This window comes from Myxocyprinus asiaticus, chromosome 41 (genome assembly GCF_019703515.2).
Source record: "Myxocyprinus asiaticus isolate MX2 ecotype Aquarium Trade chromosome 41, UBuf_Myxa_2, whole genome shotgun sequence".
Taxonomy (NCBI): Eukaryota; Metazoa; Chordata; class Actinopteri; order Cypriniformes; family Catostomidae; genus Myxocyprinus; species Myxocyprinus asiaticus.
This window is the reverse complement of record NC_059384.1, coordinates 34391083-34412991: the sequence shown is the minus strand read 5'-3', so window position 1 is coordinate 34412991 and position 21909 is coordinate 34391083. Positions and strand designations below refer to the sequence as shown.

The window sequence follows — 21909 nt, the reverse complement described above, 5'->3', positions numbered from 1 at the left end:
TCAACCGATATTGATTTTTTTTTACAGCTGATACTGATATCGATTATTTTTATGCTTACATGTCTGATAACCGATATGCAAAGCCAGTATTTAATAATTGTTTCAATTATACCTTTTTGCACAATGTTAACAAACAATCAGTAGACTACATCAATAAAAACATAATTGCACTTCTATACTAATAGCAATACTAATATTTTTCTCAGCCAACAAAATAATTACTGACACAGCTTGTTAATTTTACCATGATTTTACCATGAGCAACAGCCAAATTCAGCAGCAAAATGCATTCAAAATGCATCAACACAACTCAGTCATTTTTCTACACATATCCCTCTCTGGTAAGCTAGTCAAAATGAAGCATCTTATCACAGAGATATTACACACTGTTTGTCATACAATGGCAGTTTATGGTGACCACCACTTCAAGCTTTAAAAGAATGCAAAATTATAATTCAATAGTTGAATAAATTATTCCATGAAACTCATGATTGTTATGAAAGCATTCGATAAGGTTTGGTGTGAAACAAAACAAAATCTAATGTTAATTAGTGAAAATGTTCACTGATCGTTGATCTCCTATATGTTCATGATAGGGCACAAGAGCAACAGTTCACGCAGCCCCCTCGCAACATTGGGGCATTCAAATGAAAATATTTTTGTTTATCTAAAAACAGGTCCGCCACAGCGACAGTGACACTAGAACACAACACAGCTGCACACAAAACAGAGAACAGAACTTACTAAACATGTCTGAAGAGTTTGCAGTAGAAGAATTGATGCATTTCTATGCCCAGCCTTATTTAAAAAAAAAAAAGTAAATTTACCAGTACTCCTTTCAAAAAAATAAGGCTGGCCATAGAAATGCATCAATTCTTCGACTACAAACTCTTCAGACATGTTTAGTAAGTTCTGTTCTCTGTTTTGTGTGCAGCTGTGTTCTGTTGTCACTATCGCTGTGGCTTATCTGTTTTTAGATAAAACGAGTTTTCGCTTGAACACCCCAATGTCGCGAGGGGGCTGCGTGAACTGTTGCTCTCATGCCCTATCATTAACGTGCACAGGAGATCAACGGTCATTAAACATTTTCACTAAATAATACATTCGATTACACTTTGTTTTTCACCAAACCTTTTTATATACTTTCAAAAAATATCATGAGTCTCATGGAATAATTTATTAGTCTTCTGAATTATACTTTTGCATTCTTTTGAAGCTTGAAGAGGTAGTCACCATAAACTGCGTGATATGACATCACTGAGCACAAATATTTTTAACAATTTCTTCCTTTGTGTTAAGAAAAAAAAAGAGAGTCATACAGGGTTATAACAACACAGCACAGTGGTGAGTAAACAATGATTGAATTTTCATTTTTGGGTGAACTATCCCTTTAAGTTAACATTATAAGTTCCTTTACCTGTGAACACCACTGTTTCCTGTTGAACGCACAGGACCATAATGCTGCTGTAGGCGCTTAGGTGCTATTCATTAGACACCAACCAGATGGTGTCATTTATCGGTATATTCAAAAAAATCTATAACAAATTTAGTTGAAAAGTGTAGCTATAGGTTTGAAACAATCAGTAAAAAATGACCATTAGTCAATCTCTAAATATGTTAGATTCATCTATGCTGTATACAGAAATAAAACTGCAGAGATCAGCCAGGGTGCTTTGTGAATTTCTACATCCCTGTACAATCAGTTCTTGCTGCATTCCCACACTGCAGCAATACATCAAGTTATTCTCAGTATCAGAAAAGCATTTCCAAGAGATAACACATAGAGAGGGCTGCCAGGATCAGGATGAGGAACTATGAATATCTGCAGAACAATGCAACTCTTTCAGTAAAGATTCTGACATGCAAATTAAAATGAATTTCATGCATACAGTCACATACTGCAGTGAAGAGATACTGCACAGACCTGACTATTAAACGCACAGTAGAGGTCACATATCCGACTCCATTTGTGGCTGATCATGCAATCCAGCACTTTTAGATGGGCCATGTCATTAGTTCCGACTCAGACGCCACCCCCGCACCCAGCTGTGCCCCAATATCTTTTATCACCCAGCTCGCCGGTTGGTCCCTTGGAGCCTTCTCCTGGCATAGAGGTGAAGGGGGGCATGAGGAAGTGAAGGTGTCGCGTATGTGCCCATCTGTGTGCCCAGCAGGTACTCCATCAGCCAACCTCATCCTTTCCACAGCTCATTAGCGCAGGATTAATAATGAATACAAGCAAGAAATCCACTCAAATGTCCGAGAGCTCTTCTATGATGCTTTGAGAGCTGTCCAAGGAGACATCTCTAAATAAGTGGAAGATGATGACACCCACGAGGAGGCTTGTATCCCCTCTGGTGTACAGTATTACCAAGTAACCAGTCTCTCCCTCTTGTGTACTCTACGACTTGATCACTCCGATCTGTTTCTCTTCTGGCAGTGCTGAGTCAGGTAGCACTGCCGCAGCAGATTTAACCCCTGGATGGGAGTGATAGGACTGCAAAAGAAAAATCACTAAACCCCCCTCTTTAAAGAAAACACCTACCGTCCTCTTATGCAGTGCACAAATATAAGTATGAGGCTTCTAGTTGTCATCGAAATACTACAGATAACGTACAAGTCAAGAAGAGGTAAAGACTTTGTCTTAATAATATTAACTACGAGTCAGCCTGATCTTATGAAAATTACATGACTGTGGCGACATTTTGCAAAATGATATTTCCTGGTTCCTACTAATATTACACAGTTCTGAAGTGAAATGTCCACTATGTGGCACAAAAAGAGAGTTGAATTTTCTCCCAAACAGATTAGGTTTTTAAGGGTAAATCTCTATCAAGTTTTAAATCAACAAAATCTACTTCTCTACCCTAAACCGGTGGTCCTCAAACCTGTCCTGGAGGCCCCTCAACACTACATAAGGATGTCTCCTCAATCAAACGCACCTGTTTCAACTTATCAGCTTGTTAGAGGAGACTGTAAGACTTAAACTGGGTGTGTCAGAAAAGGGCGACATGCAAAATGTGCAGTGCTGAGGGGCCTCCGGGACCGTTTTACCACTGCCCTAAACCTTAAACCTAAACCTAACCAATAGTGTCAGAAAAAGCAAATGTGAGATGAAAACGCAATTGCTAAAGCAACCATTAACTTTATGGTGCTTCTACAACACTTTCGGCTCACGTGTCAACTCGCGTGCTCTTCAGGACTTGTACCTCCATCCATTACATTGCAAGTGCAACGCTTAATCAGTTGAGCTGCTGCGCAATTTGATCATGCTCAAACAAACTTGTAAATGTAGTTGGTTATGTAACACAAACCCTAAATTGTATCACCTAACGTCATAAGCTATTGTAAAAGTGTTTAAATAAAACAGAATTGTGTGAGGAACAGGGTGAAAAAGTGTTTCTGAACTGATAATCTGCCGTTTTACTTGTGATTTTTGTGAAAGTGAATTAAAGTTATTGTTGTAGCGCCTCTAGTGTTCATTTCACCAGGAAACTGCCTCAATACATACAATGAGCAAAGTTAAAAAAATATATATTTTTCGAAAACATAGGTATAGTGATGTGATTCTATGAGACCAGGTTAGGTTGAACTGTGTGCACTATTTGGGCAACTTTTATTAGTGTTGTTTGCTAAGGCATTGCTCTGAACTTAACCCTAAGTATTTCACTTTGGTGTGTAACACGTCCCACACCGTTTGTGCTACAGACATGAATGATACCTCAAATCATGCAGCATGTTGAGGAGAGGTGTGCTATTTGTTTTCTAAGCAATTGAACTTACGCTTTTGGCATGGCTGACAATAAAACTTACAGACTTACATTTTTAAAAACAAATTTAACTCCTACAGCATACATCATATTTGTGCAAAATGTGGCATGTATCATACATGCCTCATTTTGCGCAAATCTGATGTATGCCATAGAAGTTAAAAATGTTTTTAAAAATGTAAGTCCGTCAGTTTTATTGTCTTCTAGGGAGTCTTCTAGGGAGACTCATGACAAAGTTATTAAACGTTTTTGGATATACCGTTGTATATAAACCCTTTTCATAAAACGCTTCAACAAATTAAATGGCGAGCATGCCAAAGAGGTCGTAAAGCTATATATTGGCAACGCATTGGAAAAATAGCTTCTTTTTTATTTTTACTTATAACTTCTGAATAATTTGGCCTAAAATAAGCAACTCAGTAAAAGCAGTCAATAAGCAACAATTGAAAAAAAAACACACTCTAGAAGAACACCCAACCAATTGGTCATCACCGCTTACATTTCCTTTAGAAAATGATTTTTGAGTATGATGTTGCTTTGAAACTTTGAAAACTTTGATCAAGGGACATCTACACATTTGTGTTATGACAGATGTTCTAAGACACTGTAAGAATCAAATCTGTTATATCTGATGCAATGATGTAGCAAAATAGTGCCAAGGTAAATTTGGCTGGATCTTGTAGATGACAGTCTTGGCTCTGAAATGCACTAATCACAAAAGAAATCCGACTGTCAGCAGATTGGTTCCACATGTGCATTTTTAATAACATCCAAATGCCAACTGTCAATCAGATAGAGGGACTTGGCAACCAGAAACACTTCAGAGTCTGAAGTGAAATAAAAGACATGGAGAGGGTTGAATAGATACTTTTTGAGGGACAGGCTTCATTGGATAAGCGCTACCATGGAAAGGGTTTCAACAAGGCTTTGGGATACTGGGTCAACCCTGAGCGAAATAAACGAGAGCAATGCTCCAGAGACTGAAAACTGTGTTGGGTTATTCTTGGCTCTGCATCACATTTATGCTGGACTGCAATAAAAGGGAGCAGCAACATGAAATTCAAAGCATAGATGGGGAAGATTACATGAAGCTGTGGAGGGCATTGATGAAGCCACACATGAAGGATCTTGGGGCATGTCAAGGCTACATACACACTGTGTTGTGCAGGTCAGTCAGGCTAACCTCAAAATGTGTAGAACTTGTATTCCATCTGTAGTGATAAACACACACCGAACACAATGTACTCTAAACACTCAAAAACGTCCGTCTCTTGGGTACAGCGGTTCCTCTGGGCAATTCACAAACCAGCATAAACATTGAAACCTACCCCAAAGTGTTGCAACTTTCTCTGAGGTGATATAACAGGCTGAGGGCCTAAATGTTAGGAAACTAAACACAACCAGTTCTCTGATCTCACTGTATCACAAACTGTGACCAAAAACATCATGGCAAAGAAGAGGGAAAACAAAAATAACAGCAACATCAAAGTGGTAAAACCGTGGTAATAAAACTGATCTGATTGGATGAGCCAAGTTCAAAGCCAATATTCACGTAACAGTGAACATCTATTGAATTGGATATTAATGTGCCAAGTTCCTACAAACAATTACAATTGTTAATGATCTGTAACACTTAGCAGTGAATTTTTATTTTAGTGGTGATTGCTAAAGCAAGCATACTTAAGGGTGAAAAATAGTCTATGCAAGTACGTAACACAGACGCTTCTGTGTCAGAATGCAATTCATAACATAATGCAAGTATGTGTTCTCAATGTTGCCACAAGGGGCGCTATAGCGGAAATAAGAGTGAACCGTCCACTTCTCCTTGCTGATGCACGTTTTGATGCAGCTGTGTCCGCATCAATATTATGCAGAGCTTTTAAATTTGAGTGTAGCCTATCACGTCTATCACGCGACGCAAGTTGGTTTTCAATCACCTGAGCAGTAAGTAGATCACCATACTTAAACCGAATAAGACTCTTGATACCGCTGGCAAAACTAAAATCTAAAATATATGTGCATTTTGGCTTTATTGCCTAAACCAGGCAGTTCAAAGTAAGACATGACTCTATATCTAAATATAGCAAAACTAAAGTACTGCGTAACACAAATCTACCAGTACATCTGTCAAGATAAAGCTGGCAACATGTGCTTATTTTACACTCAACCAGGGTATGAAATTAATCAAAAGATGGGTACTTTTTGAACAGTGGCAGGTAATTTGGCTTCATCTTCCCACAGACCTGTAAGTTTCAGACCCCATTTTCCCACCTGTATTTAGCGCTGTCCACTTGTGATCGGATCTCCCAAGACGGATGTTAATACCAGGTCTGAACAGGGCAAGAGTGATATTTGACAAGAGATGTGGTTGCTTTAACACAAAGACATGCACTTCAAGTAAAATATTTGATTATATTTTGAAGAACAGACAAAAGAAAAGTGGCCAGTGCTCATGTATCGGATAAAGGCTGGTAAAATTGGGTAAAAAAATGTGTTTCGTACCCTGCTCTTAACCGAGGTGCAGAAAATGCCAAAGATCTGCAGTGCAGGCATCGTGGATATCATATGCAAACGTGAGTTAGACTAAATAAATTAAGAAAACGCAATTGCAGGCTAATATGTCTTTTCACTTGATCTTAGCACAGCATATTTTACATTGCCTATAATCTGTAACACTTCCTGTGTATTTATAAATGTGGCCTAAAATATGGGCTGCTTGAGTTCTACTACATTTACTAATTACAGTTCCATGGTTTGATTACACTGTGTAAAAATGTTTTTTTTTTTTTTTTCTGGGTAGTAAGTGTTATTTCCTAATTGCTTATGCCTCAAAAGTATAGAAAATGGCTATTATTCCCCACAAACTTTGCTTTTGTGACCAGCACAATGATATTTTGAAATGTACCTATTTCCAATGAGAAAATGGGCGAATTTGTGTCTTTTCGTTCACATAATGTCAGAAAAAAACAACATATGAATCCAAATTAACATGTATTTATACTAAAGTAATATTCAAAGCCGTGCTGGTCCATAATGGTAACAAGTACCCGTCTCTTCCCCTGGCTCACTCGGTGCACCTCAAAGAGGATTACAACAGCATTAAGACCTTGCTGGATGCCTTGAAGTATGATGAGTACGGCTGGGAGATCATAGGAGACTTCAAAATGGTGGCATTCCTGATGGGTCTCCAAGGCGGTTTTACCAAGTTTCCCTGCTATCTTTGCCTTTGGGACAGCAGGGACACCAAGGCGCACTACCACAGGCGGGACTGGCCACAGCGGACCGAGTTCTCTGTGGGGAGGAACAACGTCAAGTGGGAGCCACTGGTGGACGGTACTGATGCCACCACTGCACATCAAATTGGGCCTTATGAAACAATTTGTCTGTGCTCTAGATAAGGAGTCGGCAGCCTTCAAGTACCTTCAAGACTTCTTCCCTAAGCTGTCTGAGGCAAAGGTCAAAGCCGGTGTCTTAGACAGACCACAGATAAAGAAGGACTTTGGATTCATATATTGTTTTTTTCTGACTTTATGTGAACGAAAAGACACAAATTCGCCCATTTTCTCATTGGAAATAGGTACATTTCAAAATATCACTGTCCTGGTCACAAAAGCAAAGTTTGTGGGGAATAATAGCCATTTTCTATACTTTTGAGGCTTAAGCAATTAGAAACTCTTCATTTGAATACAAGAACAGTGTGTAAAATAGAGGTAGACCGATATATCGGTTTTACCATTACCGATAGTTGCTTTTTAGAACTATCGGTTATCTGCAAAAATCTATGCCGATAGTTTTTTTCATCATTTTGTATTTTCAAAATAAGAGTCCCTGGTGTGTTTTGGGCTTGTTTATACTTAAAAGTCCAGCGTTATGCACCAAATCTTAATTTTTCTGGTTATTATTGGGATTTTAGTTGAACAATAAACCACATCTGGGATTTTATTCAATTTGGACTCATTTTCTGTGCCTGCCATTGTAAGAAAAGAATAAGAATTTTTATTTCTTTTTTTACATTCTATAAATCGATTGTAAAAACTATCAGCCAATTAATCGGTTATCTGCCATTCCCATCACCTTAGTTATCGGTACGGCAAAAGCCACTACCGGTTGACCACTAGTGTAGAAGTGAGTTGTGTTTGACTTGTGTTAAGACTCAAGTTGTTTATCCTAGAGGCTTTATTTTACCTGTAGCACACAATATTTGATTTTAAACCACAATATTTGAAACTTTAGTAATGGCAGAACAAAACACTTTAAAAGCAGAAAGAAGAAAGGGCCAATCAATTAATGTTCTTTTCTGTAACAGACTTATTTATTTTGGTTTTCTTATTTTTATGGAACTTGTTACACAATTATGTTACACAGTTAACTATAAAAAAAAAATTTACACTAAAATTTGCTTAGGAGAACTTAAATTCAAAATTAACATGTATCGCGATACGTATTGCATCGTGGCCTATGTCATGATGCGTATCGTATCGTGACGATGTCGGTGATACTCAGCTCTATTCTACAGTGAGTTTTCTCTTTCAAGCTAACTACTGTCATTGTAGAGCAACAGTTTGAAGAGAATATTGCTGAGCAAGTAAGGTAAAGTCACTAAATTTATGGCAACTTATCTGAATATCATATCCAGTTTAATAGCATAGACTTTTGGAGGTAATTCTTATCGCCCTATTGAGTACTGAGGTTTGTAATCGCCTCAGTCACACAAGAATGCATGTTGGCAATGCGGTGGCCAAGCACTTGCATCTGCGTACTTGCATAAACCGTATGTTTCTGGCCTTAGAGTGAGGGATTGGAACACACACCAAATCGATTTTTGAGAGGTTTCCAGCAATTACTTTTCTAAGTGTTTAGAATTAGGATTTTCGTCTGATGGATGATTAAACGAGCAAACAAATCCCATTGACTTACATTGAAAGGGTGACCAAAGCCTTCTTTTGACACTGGCTAGTAAAAATGCCTTGAAAAAATGTCTTGAAACGCCTTAGCAACCACCTAACAACACTCTGGCAACCACCTACAAGACCCTAGTATCATGACAGCAAATTTTGTACAGACAAGCATCACTCACATTTCATTTAGAAAATCTACATGCTTAAGTACATCTCTCTAATCCCTAAATAGAAAAATAAATTAACATTGATATGTACTCCTTTGTCAATCTCCCCCCATACCAGGCAACAGAATGTATCAGTCCAAAACTCAGTGATGAGAAAATGCAGTCTCATATTCTGGCCCATACCATACCCAGGGGCCAATCAAAATAAATCAATATGGTGGTGAAGCCCTCACTGGTTCGCCGCTCACATCAACAGCACAAATCAATGAAGAGCTGCCACATCACTGGAGAAAACACACATGACACGTGGGTAGCTCATTCAGACACTGGCTGTGTGTTCATACACAAACTCACATGACTCCTAGATCGGATGGAAAATAATTCAGCTGATGGGGCGCGGCTATTAATGTATCCTGAGAGGATATAAATAAATGAGAGCAGCTCAGTCTACAAGCACCACTCCACACCCTCCAATCATTCATACACTGGCAGAGCTGGTGTCAGATTTACCCATCAGGGACTGAACACTATGTGAAATCTTGATTACATGCAGTCGGTGACCATGATTTTGCGAAGTTGGACCTGTTCCTGGATGAATATTTCTGTGCAGAGCAAGGCTTTTGAATATTGGCATAACGTTTGGTCAACCTGGCCTCATGACAAATAGTAAGAGATGGCGAAATCGTAAATCGAGTTGGCTTGTACAAAAACGTACGACTTTTACTCCTTTAGATAAAAAAATAAGGAATGAACGAATAATGTTATTACAATATTTCCTAAGTTTAAACCCTAACCCAAACCTAAACCTAATCCATAATTTTAATAGGAAAATAGCTTTTGTGCTCCATGGAAAAAAGAAAACATTCACATACAGGTTATTGATAAACCTGCATATTGCATAAAATACTGAATAAAATCATGCAGAATGAGAAAAAAAAAAAATAGTTTACTGTGTAAACTAAAATAAAGTGTTGGATAGAAGGCTATAGCTAAAATTTGATGGCTGTATTGAAATTCTGTGTGTTGACTGATTGGTCTGAATGGGAATAAAACCCGTACCTTTTTGTATGAACCAAGTTGTTTTATATTTTAAGATTTCGCCATCTTGTACAAATTATTACGAGTTGTCATGAGACTATGTTGGACTGGTCCACTTTTTAGCTTATTCTGGCTAAAAACTGCCCACTTTGACAGGAAGAGAGCATCTGACTAACATGTAATGCACCAACCACAGGTTTTGGTGCCAAATCTGAAATCAATGATACCACATTAAAGACCGGCATGGAAAACACTAATTCAAATAATGACACAGCAATCTTCATAAACGGTTGTACAGAAAACACTCATGATATTAAATTAGACATTGATTAAAAAGAGATTAAGAAGCTGATGCCATGAACCTAGCAAATCCAGTGATACATTCTTCCTCAAAAGTGTTGCAAACTGGGACTTTGTTATATGACTTAGTTTCCAGGCGGACTGGTGCACCAGACTCCAAGAAGTAGCATATAAACCAGCTGATCAGATGGTGATTTCAGTCAGCTCTTGCCATTGAGTGTGCAATATGCATCTACTGGGCAAGCCTTCTGAGACTAACCACAACCCTAACCAAAACCATAACCATAACCAACCCTAAAATCAGATTAAGGTGATGTTGTCAGGAACAAGTGAGACATTTTAATTGTCATTTATTTTCCTCATTTTCTCTACATATATCCTGCCTTGCAGTGTCAAAAAAAAAAACAACACACAACCCCACAGTAGTCGATAACTACAGACCGGTCTCCTTCCTACCTTTCCTGGCAAAAACTCTTGAGAGGATTGCGTTTAACAAGCTGTCTACTTTTCATTCACAGAACAACCTACTCGACAGTCATCAATCTGGTTTCAAAAAAGGACATTCCACGGAGAGTGCTCTCCTGTCAGTATCATAAACCCTGTGACTGGCAAGAGCTAGTCCTTATACTCCAAGACCTTTCTACTGCCTTTAATACAGTGAACCACCAGATCCTCGTGTCCATCCTGTCTGACCTGGGCTTAGTTGGTTTGAGTCGTACCTCACAGGCAGATCCTTTAAGGTCTCCAGGAGAGGAGAGGTGCCCAAGTCACACCGGCTAACCACTGGTGTTCCTCAGGGATCAGTGCTTGGACCCTTCCTCTTCTCAGTCTACACAACATCATTTGGATCAGTCATAAAGGCACATGGCTTTTCTTATCACTGCTACGCAGATTATACACAGCTCCACCTGTAATTCCAGCCTGACGACCCCATCGTCTTAGCTTGCATCTCAGCCTGCCTTTCAGATATCTTGGCCTGGATGAAGGAACACCACCTTCAGCTAAACCTTGCCAAGACAGAACTTCTGGTGATCCTTGCCAACCCATCTGTTGACCACAACCTCACAATTCATCTTGGTTCAGCAATACTAGTGCCAACCAGGACAGCCAGGAACATGGAGTGGTGTTTGATGACCAGCTAAACTTCACTAGCCACATTTAGTCAACCACCGTAGTCTTGCCGGTACGTGCTTTACAACTTTAGGAAAATCAGAACCGTCCTGTCTGAAGGTCTTGTCATATCAAGATGTGACTACTGCATGTTATGTTGGCCAGACTCCCCGTTAGCACGATTAAGCCACTGCGGCTGGTCCAGAATGCAGAAGCAAGTCTAGTCTTCAACCAACCAAAAAGTACTCACATCACTCCCCATGTGATCTCATTCCACTGGATACCTGTAGCTGCCAGCATCAAATTCAAGGCTTTGACTTTGGTCTTCAGGACATCCGAGGGAACAGCTCCCTCATACTTCAACTTATTCCTTCAGGTCTATGTCCACTTTTGCTCCCTGCGCTCAAAGAATAAGCAGCGCCTGGTGGTTCCTTTGCTCCAGATCATTCACATTCTATGTTCCTCAGTGGTGGAATGTGCTTCCAACCCCAACCCGATCTGCTGAGACCTTATCAACATTCAAAAAGCAGCCAAAGACACATCTCTTCGATGAGCACTTAATCAGTCGATAAGCATAAGGCAACTGTTTACTGTAAAAAAAAAATAAAAAAAATGCTTTGTGTCTGGGGTTTTTTTTCTACTGTGTCTTTCTTTTGCTCAAACTTCTATATTACTCTAGCTATGATTACAAATTGGCAGTGCCATACTGCAGAAATTATAGGCTTTAGTATGACACATTGCTTATATTCCTTATTTTGTAGATGAAAGCATCTGCCAAATGACTAAATGAAAATGTATATGTCAAAAGTAGTTAATTTATAAGTTCATCCATTCAATTAAAAGCATTCTTATGAGTTATCACTAACAGGAAAGATGGAATAATGGATGAAATAATGTGACCATGATAAAGACTAACTATGTGTGAAACATGCACAAGCGAACAATTGTAATGTCTGTGGTCAGCGTATGCATGCTAAAGCTATGCAGAACAGTCAGATGATATCAAGGTTAGATTCAGAAGGTCAAATGAAAACTCATGAAAATGAAAATCACAAAGAGTGACAAATGTGCTGTCTATTCACTGACAGTAAGTCTCATTGTAACAGATGCATTCCACAGATTTTGTGAGAATTAATATTGATAGCAAGTGGCTCTTCATTCGTATGGGGTTCAGGTCTAAGTGAACATTTCTATGCATACCGTATACCCCAAAGCTGGCACTTCTCAAACTATTAGAAAAATTTACCATGGTAATTTCCATTTAAAAACACTCACACCATAACAAATCTTATTTAAACCGAGCAAAAAAAGTAACCTAGTTTTACTGTAACATACTAAATGGTTATTTTTGTAAATATTTTGGTTACCATGGTAACCAGTTAACAGGGTAAGCTAGTTAACAGAAAACAAAATGGATATTTATAATATATTTGCAATTATTTTGCAGGCAATATCAAATAAAGCAACACTGTGAATATGATGTTAATTTTAATACACTTTTTATTTGGCTATTAAATTTCCTAAAGATTCCTAAAATTTAGGGGGAAAAAACAGTATGCAAAACATGCTTTGATTATTTTTATCTAACTTTTTACTGTATTATAATTCTTTTGAATCAATCTGGCAACAATTGCTGTTTGGAAATTATATATTTCAGGCAACTTCCACAATAATATGTTTTTATTTGAAAATGCATCAATTTCACTGGGTTTACACCTTGACATCAACACTAGAACAGCATTTTCCTCCACCAAAAACAAAATATTTCAAAAATGTGAAATATTTTTCACATGTCACATTGAAAACTATTTTCAGAGGCAGTGGTGGCTCAGCAGTTAAGGCTTTGGGTTACTGATCAGAAGGTCAGGGGTTCAAACCCCAGCACCACCAAGATGCCACTGTTGGGCCCTTGAGCAAGGCCCTTGACCCTATCTGCTCCAGGGCCACCATGTCATGGCTGATCCTGCGCTCTGATCCCAGCTTGGCTGGTATATGTGAAAAAAAGAATTTCACTGTATATGTGCAAATGTGTGATAAATTATAATTACTATAAAATGCTCTCCATTACTGTACACTAGTGTTACCAGTTTTACTCAGCACAAGGGACAACACTGGTGTGAAATTTTATACTGGGTGAAAGGGGGAAACATTATGAATGGAACTTCCAATATCAATACAATAGCCTAATGAATAGAATAGCCTTAAAATAAAGAATAGTTGCCTAATGAAGAGTTTGCTACCCATGATAAATTAACCTAAATAACACATTGAAAGGCAGATGTTCTTTACCAACATATCAAATTATACAGGCAGCAAAGTATGCACACTGACAGAAGACATTTAATTGCAGGTAGCAAATATAATGGTGCATGGTGGGTAACTAAGACATCTCGGATTCGGAATGACACAAGAAATGCTGTTTCTTGTAAAGAAAAATCAAAATTTTTCAGACACGTGCTTGAAGAAACACACTTTATTATATTTTTAAGAACAGATGACAGATAACGGCCAACCGATAAATCGGTTATTAAATTGGAATACAATAAATTGGATATTGTGATTTTTCTTTATAAAAATATTGTGAACATATTTCTTGCATATTGCCCAGCCCTAGGAGGGAACAAAACAAATTTATTCACACACATTCAATATCATTACTCTTCCGAAGCAGCTAAACTGGGTCCTGGGATGCAAGGTAATAAAACACCAACATTAAATCTGCAACAACCCACAATAAGTGATGTATTTGCCCGGACAACGAAATACCCGACCGGTAGCCCATGATGGAGAGAATGCACGGATGAAGTAGGTTCGTTGCCAAAGATATGTTGCCCTTCACAACTGTTAAAAACGTTCAAAAAAGTTGAACAACGCACATTTTAATTGCACTTCATGTTTTTCAGTTTCATTTGAATTTTTAGTTAAAATAAATAAAGTTTGAAATCAAGCTGCCTTGCGTTATTGTGTAGGCTATTGATTAACGAAAATTACCCCATAGTGCAGCTTAGCTTCCAACCAGCGGTAATACCGGTGTTAGTTGGTTTGAACATGAAAACCACACCGCACCTCTGAAAATGATTTGGCTCTATTAAGCCATTTATGAGCAAATATTAAATAGAGATACAGGGCTCTATTTTAATGTCTGCTCTAAGCGTAGGGCAATGTGCAATGACCGCGTGCTGCTTCTTATAAAATTTTCATGAGAGGGCTTATTCTAAGCGGAATTTTCGTGCCAGCACAACACGTAAGTGGCCGTGGGTGGGAGTGCTTACACTATCTGTGGGCATATGTGTGCAAACTGTGTATTGTATGTTAATGAAGTGGTGCAAAGTGCAATTTGCTATTTTATAGATGGAAGAGAACCAAGTCTACTCTCCGTGCAAAGTCTACTATAAATCACCACTTTCACTATCACTTTCACATTCTTCTTCTTTTTTTTTTTACAATTCACATTCTTTGTGCATAGCGCCACTTACTGGGCAGGTAGGAAATTTTATAGTAAAAAAGGATTAAATATTGATTTGTTTCTCACCCACATATATCGTATCGATTTTGAAGATATGGATTTAACCACTGGAGTCATATGGATTATGGAGCTCATGAGTGGATTCAGGTCAGGAACTGGCATACTGGACTTGTTTACTGAAATCTACTGGATCACAGATCAAAGCAGCTATAGAACTTTAGTATTCAGTGAAGTCATGCACACTGCTTGCACTTAGATTTTAGTGCACTTTCCCTAAATCCCTGCAGAATACAAAAGCTTAGACCAGCAGACTGGTCAAGACTGGTTTAATCTGGCTAGTGTTGATCTGCTTCTTGTCTAGCTGGTTGACCATAATGGTCTTTCTAGTGGAGCTGGTTGTGAAGGAAGTATTGCTGACAAAAGAATGCTAACAATAGTTCACCTAAACTAAATTTACTCAGACAAGTTGTATCAGCTTTGGCCTCAATGTTAATCGAATAATCTGCCATTAGATCCACAACCTTCAATGATGTTTGATGTGAATTACATCAAACCTGATGCAACACATTCACATTCACGCCTCTCATCCACACTAGAACTGCATTTTCCACCACTCAAAACACAGCATTTTGAAAATGCTTTCACTTACCGCACACTACCATGCTAGGAAACTGAAATTTTTTTTTTTAAATGAAAACCAATTAGTGTGGCTGTGGCCTTAAATGAATATTACCATAAATGATGTATACAGAGACTTTTAATGAAGAACAACTTTAATTTAGCCATTTTCCTTACTTAAACTATTGTATGGTTTCAAAGAAGTGGAATAGAGGTGGCTTTTTTTGTCATTTTGGAGCTTGACAGCCCCATCTACATTTATTGTATGGAAAAGACCACTCTGGACATTCTGCAATATATCACCTTTTGTAGTCCACAGAAAAAGTGAAAGTATAGCCCATAAAACAGCACACAAATAGCCATGGTATCATAAAAAGAAGACATAAACATCGCATTTGCCAAAATCCTGTATGTTAGAATAGAGTGTAAGTCAAAGGCAAGCACACAGTCATACTCACAGCTGAGGGAGGGACTACAGTGTGGAAACAGAGTTGCATCCACACACACACTGACAATCAGCATCTAATACTCTCTGACCCTTAGTTTATCTAAACAGACGACAGAGGAGGGTGGAGGGCTGGAACGGCAACTAAGAGCTCTGAACAGAAACAGCCCCAGTCAACACTGCATTATGGTTCGGCCCATCTGAATCAATAAGACAATGGTCAGATTTAAAAGGAGATTTTATAAAGGGCATATCCAAAACAACTACAAAAGCATGTTTTTCAATCGCTCAATGATTTGAGCAAACAACTAATGGATAAATAGGGTTTTAGTAAACATGAAACGGCATTCGCAACTCATTTTACATTCATAATTTGACACAGTTTTTGGTTCAGCAAGAAGAACTGGGGCTCGATTTTATCAAAGGAATTGATTGAATCAAAAAAATTCGGCATTACATACCAGAATGGAGCCAGGTTAATGGAAGGGAGAGGTTGAAAGCTTATGTTCGGAATTACATACTACCTACTGTTAATGTTTCTGCCGTATTTAGTATTTATACTGTGCAGAGTATCTGAATTTAACCTATTACATTAAAAAATGACCTACTATTTGACAAAGTGTGAAGTATACAATCAGAGCAATACTGTATCCCACACTGCAATGCACTCGATTTGAGCTTCTATTTTCAATGTGATGAATGAATGAAAGTAAAATCAGCCCCAACTTCAATTATCTCTTTCTTGACTCATTATTTGATCAGACTGCTGAAAGCCAAGACATTTTTTTTTACACAAATGGGAATAAAAATATAAAATAACCATTTATGGGTGTTTCTTCAACTGTGGGCCATTTCATGTCCCAGTGGTTGATTTTCATCAAAATAGATAGATTTCAACTTTTTTCTTTCGTTATATGAAGGTCACATTAAAAATGCCTTTTATGCATAGATTTGTACTGTTTTAGCCTTTTCCCAGACCCAGACTTTCAATATTAAACTATTAAATCCATTATAAAAAAATATAAATTACTGCTATGTTTAAAACTATGATCACCTAAAAAAAGCGTGAAATAAACATAAACAATTTCAATATTTATTGTGTGAAAATGGGTGGACTAAAGAGTCAGTGAAGAGCATGCTTGAGATTAGAGGTAGAGAGATATATCGGTTTTACCGATTAATCGGTGCCGATAGTTGCTTTTTGGAACTATCCGTTATCAGCAAAAATCTATGCCGATAGTTGCATATAGTTTTTTAATTTTTTATTATTCCTCTGTAGCCAATGCTGAAGGGTTCTACAATTAGAAAGGTTGATTCTACAGCATCCACCTTTTTCCTGAATGCGGAAGTGTTCCATGATTCGCCTGTTTTCAATAGGGGTGCACCGATCGATCGGCCACCAATCGAAATTGGCCAATCTTCGTCTTAAATCTATGATCAGCGATCAGCCAATCGTGCCTAGAATCAGGGCCAATCTATTTTGCAGCACGCAGGGAATTGCATGACAGTGTGGCCTTTGGAGGGTGAGTTGTTGGCAATTCTAAGCATTCACAAATGTAAACTTTCATACATTATGTAATTCAAATGAATATGCTGTTTTAAAAAAAAAAAAAATGTGCAAGAATTACACGTGTATGAATATTAAGTTGCCCATTTTCTAGAGTCATCACGGTAGTAATTCTGACTTGCTACACTGTGAGCAGGAAGAGGATAAAGAGGCTGTTAACAACAAATAAACATGCATACAAATCTGAGTACATGTTACAATTAGATGCTGTGTGGAGCGATTGAGACTGTTTGAGCGATCATGAGCAATTTTAGCTTTACTCTCTTGAACATGAGCACTCTCGGTGTCAATCAAATATGCACACTCTCTAGGTGCCCTCAATATCTCATCAGTCACTCATCTCAGTGCTATTCTGTGAGGATCCCAATTTAAATCAGGTTAATGTTGGTCACAATACCACTAATAACAGATATAAATGTATATAACCTTCAATAACGGCACTGCATCTTCACGCATTTGCTTAATAATTCGTGATTTGTGTAACAACAAGACGCCAAAGACAGTAAACAAATCATAGAAAATAATGATTTCTCACTGGAGCAGTTTTAGAGCTAGAAAGTATCTCTGCTGTGTGTGATGCTCTCATGGTTTTTACTGGTTGCCAGTGTCACAATAACCTTTTGATATTGACAATAGAACCGTTTCAAAACAAATAAATGTTAGCAATTCACAGTTAATGTAATTTTAATGTAATTTTGGTAACTTCATAAAAAGGTTCCATTCGTTAACATTAGTTAATGCATTAGGTATCATGAACAAACAATGAACAATATTTATTTTCAGCATTTATTAATCATAATGTTAGTTAATAAAAATACAATTGTTCATTGTTATTTCATAGTTCATATTGAATTAATGTTAACTAATACAACTTTTGATTTTAAAAATGTAATAGTATATGTTGTAACTAACATTAAGTTCATTAGTTCATGTTAACTACAGTAATGTTATTAAATAATGTTAACAAATGGAACCTTTTTGTAAAGTGTTACACTAATTTTACTGTGTGGGGCATAAACATATAACTGCAGCATACAACTTACAAAAGTGTGGCAAAGGACACTTTAAGAAAAAATCTGTATCGGTATTGGCCGATCTTAGTGTTAAAAAATCGGAGATCAGTATCAGTCTCAAATTTCCTGATCGGTACACCACTAGTTTTCAATTTCCAGTCTCCAATGCTTTCACCCGCAACGGCGTTTTTCTTAGTGGGTAAAGTATTACATTTGTAGAAACTGTCAAAAAACATGTGGCTCTATAGTGCCGATACTATACAGAGTATGTAGATGACATGAAGCAATGGTCTGAGGTTAGTTAGTTACATTGATATAATATACTACTTTGAGTTGTTATAACAGCCAACAAATGCACTAGTTGAGCATGAAATTAATTTTTTACTCCATCTGGATCACTCGTTTCGGTTAGTCTTACATTGTGTTCCGAGACCAGAAACTTTTGGTTGAAATTTTGGTTGATCAACAAACTGCATGTGGGATTTTATAAATTTTGGTCTCTCGTAGCCTCTATGTCTGTGACCGTCATTGTAAGGAAAGACTACTCTTTTTTTTACATTCTATAAATTGATTTTAAAAACTATCTGCCGATTAATCGGTTATCTGCCTTTCCCACCACCTTAGTTATCGGTATCGGTAAAATCCACTATCGGTCGACCTCTACTTGAGATGAAAAGTGAAGTTTGAAGAAAACAAAGAAAATTTTAAGTAAATATCACTTGTGAGCAGAATATTTCTATTGGCCATCAATCAAACTGTAATTTTGCCAAACTATTATGTTGTAATGCATATACATACACTGTTGGACACTGTTAGTAGAAATAATAAAAAAATATTGAGAGAAATGAAAAACAGTTTAACAAGACTTAGTCCACAGTGCTAAAAGTGCCAAAGTTGAAGAAAACCCATTTATTTCCAAGATAATAACTGAACATAACGCACTGAATTAAACATTTAATGTGATGAGGTCTTGTGACAACAATGTAGCATAATACATATTGCAACGTTTACCATTGCACAATGTGTTCTGTTTAACATTAAAAAAAAATTATTCAGTATTCAGTGTATACTGCGCAGTATCCAGTAAGTAGTAAGCGGTATTCCATTCCAAACAAAGCCAAAGACAGGCTTAGTGACAGCAGAAAAGTAAAGTTGTTTCAGAGGCAAAGCAAGTTATTTTGATGTAAAATCTATTACGAAATATTACACAGACAAACTGAGGAACCTTGCACTATAAGAAATGTGTATTAGGACAATAAATAGGGTAAATTTAGATTTTATGTTGATGGCTGTACTGTCAGATTTACTTCATCATGAGCTTCCAAGAGTCACATACAGAATGAAGAGCCTAAACAAGGTGACCTCAGTCAGGAAACACCAGACAAGTAGAATGTGTGCGTGTGCGTGTGTGTGTGTGTGTGTGTGTGTGTGTGTGTGAGGGGAGGTGTAATAGTGAGGAGCAGCTGGCCTTTAATAGCCCTCACAGGGGGCTGGGCGATCGAGGGAGGGAGACACAAAGAAAGAGAGAGAAAGAGAGCGAGAGAGAGAGAGAGATTCTACTGCAGACAGTCAGAAACTGGTCATTTCTGACTGGCTGCAAAGCAAAATAAAAACAGACTGGCACAGAATCACTCCAGGAGCATGCAAAGCTGGTTATTAATGTAGCTGCTGCTCATCTGTAGATAATGTTTAACTGGCCTTAGTGTGAAAGGCAAATCAGTTTAAGGCAGAGTAGATTAAGGGAACTCAGAGAGGGCCACTGGCTGGTGAAACGCACAAACTAGTGTCACACTTAATGCTGTGTTGATTTAGATAAACGCTGTCACACTGTATGACTTACGCTCTTCGATTATGAAGATTTCAGCAATTAATCCATGTCTACGGCTTATTGTTAAAAAATAACAGAAACGCTAAATGCACTGTTCTTTCAAAATAATGCACTGTTCTTTAAAAAAAAAATTGACTGTTCCTTCAAATTAATTGATTGTTCTTTTAAAATAATTGTACTGTTCCTTCAAAACAATGGACTGATCCTTCAAGATAATGGAATATTTCTTCCAATTATTGCACTGTTCTATCAAAATGTGTTGTTCCTTCAAAATAATGCACTGTTCCTTCAAAATATTCCACTGTTCTTTCAACATAATGCACTGTTCTTTTAAAATAATATTTTTATGACGTACTGTTCCTTCGAAATAGTGCACTGTTCTTTCAAAATAATGGACTGTTCCTTTAAATTAATACACTGTTCTTTCAAAATAATGTACTGTTCCTTCATAATAATGCACTGTTCTTTTAAAATAATATTTTTATGTTGTACTGTTCCTTCAAATTAATGCACTGTTCTTTCAAAATAATGTACTGTATGGTTTCTTCAGAATAATGTATTGTTCCTCTAAAATAATGGCTGTTCTTTTAGAATAATGTACTGCACTGTTCCTTCAATATTTCACTGTTCTTCAAATTAATGGACTGTTTCTTTAAAACAATGTACTGTTCCATCAAAATAATGCACTTTTCCTTAAACATATTGCACTGTCCTTTCAAAATAATGTACTGTTCTTTCAAATTATTGCACTGTTCCTTCAAAATAATGTACTGTTCCTTTAAAATTATTGCACTGTTCCTTAAAAATAATGGACTGTTCCTTCAAAATAATGCACTGTTCCTTCAAAATATTGCACTGTTCTTTTATAATAATGGACTGTTCCTTTAAAGTAATGCACTGTTCCTTCAAAATAAATTTTTTCTTTCAAGAACAGGCCATTTAAGAAATAAAAACACATTGCATGTAAATACCTAAACCCTTTGGACACATGCTGAGTGATATGTGCACGTGTTCATAAACTACTGTGCCCACCCACCTCCCTGTACCCACAGAGTAATGACACCCATCCTCTTACACAGATTACACACATACACTGGTATTGCCATTACTTATAGTTTAATCCAAACAAGAGGCTGCAGCTCTGTGTTATGCTCTTATGACATTCGTTAAGCAGTCAGGCTCTTAGTGATGATGTAACCGTGCATGTCAAGAGTGGGTAAGCAAAATCTAATGCTATTCTAGTATTCTAAAGAGTGACATTACACACTGGCAGTGCAGATGGTTCAAACATTACTGAGATGAGATAAACAAGACCTTTGCTTGCCAAATAAAAAAAACTTAAAAAAACTTAATTTAATGATTGCAGTCACAATGTAAACAGTCAGTGCCTGCTTATAGGATAAAAATTGTATGCCATGAAGTCAGTTCTCCACCTATAAAACTGCATTTCATGCAGATCTAAATGTATAATGTTGTATTTTCATAGTTAACTTGCATATCAAAACAACATCTTGAAAAGACAACCCTCAAATTGAGATCAACATGAACAAGCCATCCCTAATGGAAAAGTACCATGAATTTTTTTTTTTTTTTTTTTTTTTTTTTTTATGGTAGCATGTTGTGCCATGTTACAGTATTTTGGTCATGTGCCATGGCAATACCAAGTTTTTCTGACATATACCATGGTAG

The 21909-nt window shown here is 37.3% G+C and overlaps 1 protein-coding gene across 2 annotated transcripts in view; it reads right to left on the bottom strand.

The window, feature by feature from the left end:
- Positions 1 to 21909, bottom strand: part of LOC127431843 (rho GTPase-activating protein 21-like) — a 165598-nt gene that overhangs the window by 142029 nt on the left and 1660 nt on the right. Inside the window, exon 1 of one of the 2 annotated variants that reach the window (XM_051682442.1) lies at positions 1925 to 2248. The exons of the other annotated variant lie outside the window; for it this stretch is intronic. Coding sequence (XP_051538402.1) covers positions 1925 to 2008 — 84 coding nt within the window. The 5' untranslated portion in view covers positions 2009 to 2248. Of the gene's footprint in view, positions 1 to 1924; positions 2249 to 21909 lie in introns of those variants that run through there. 2 annotated transcript variants of the gene reach the window in all.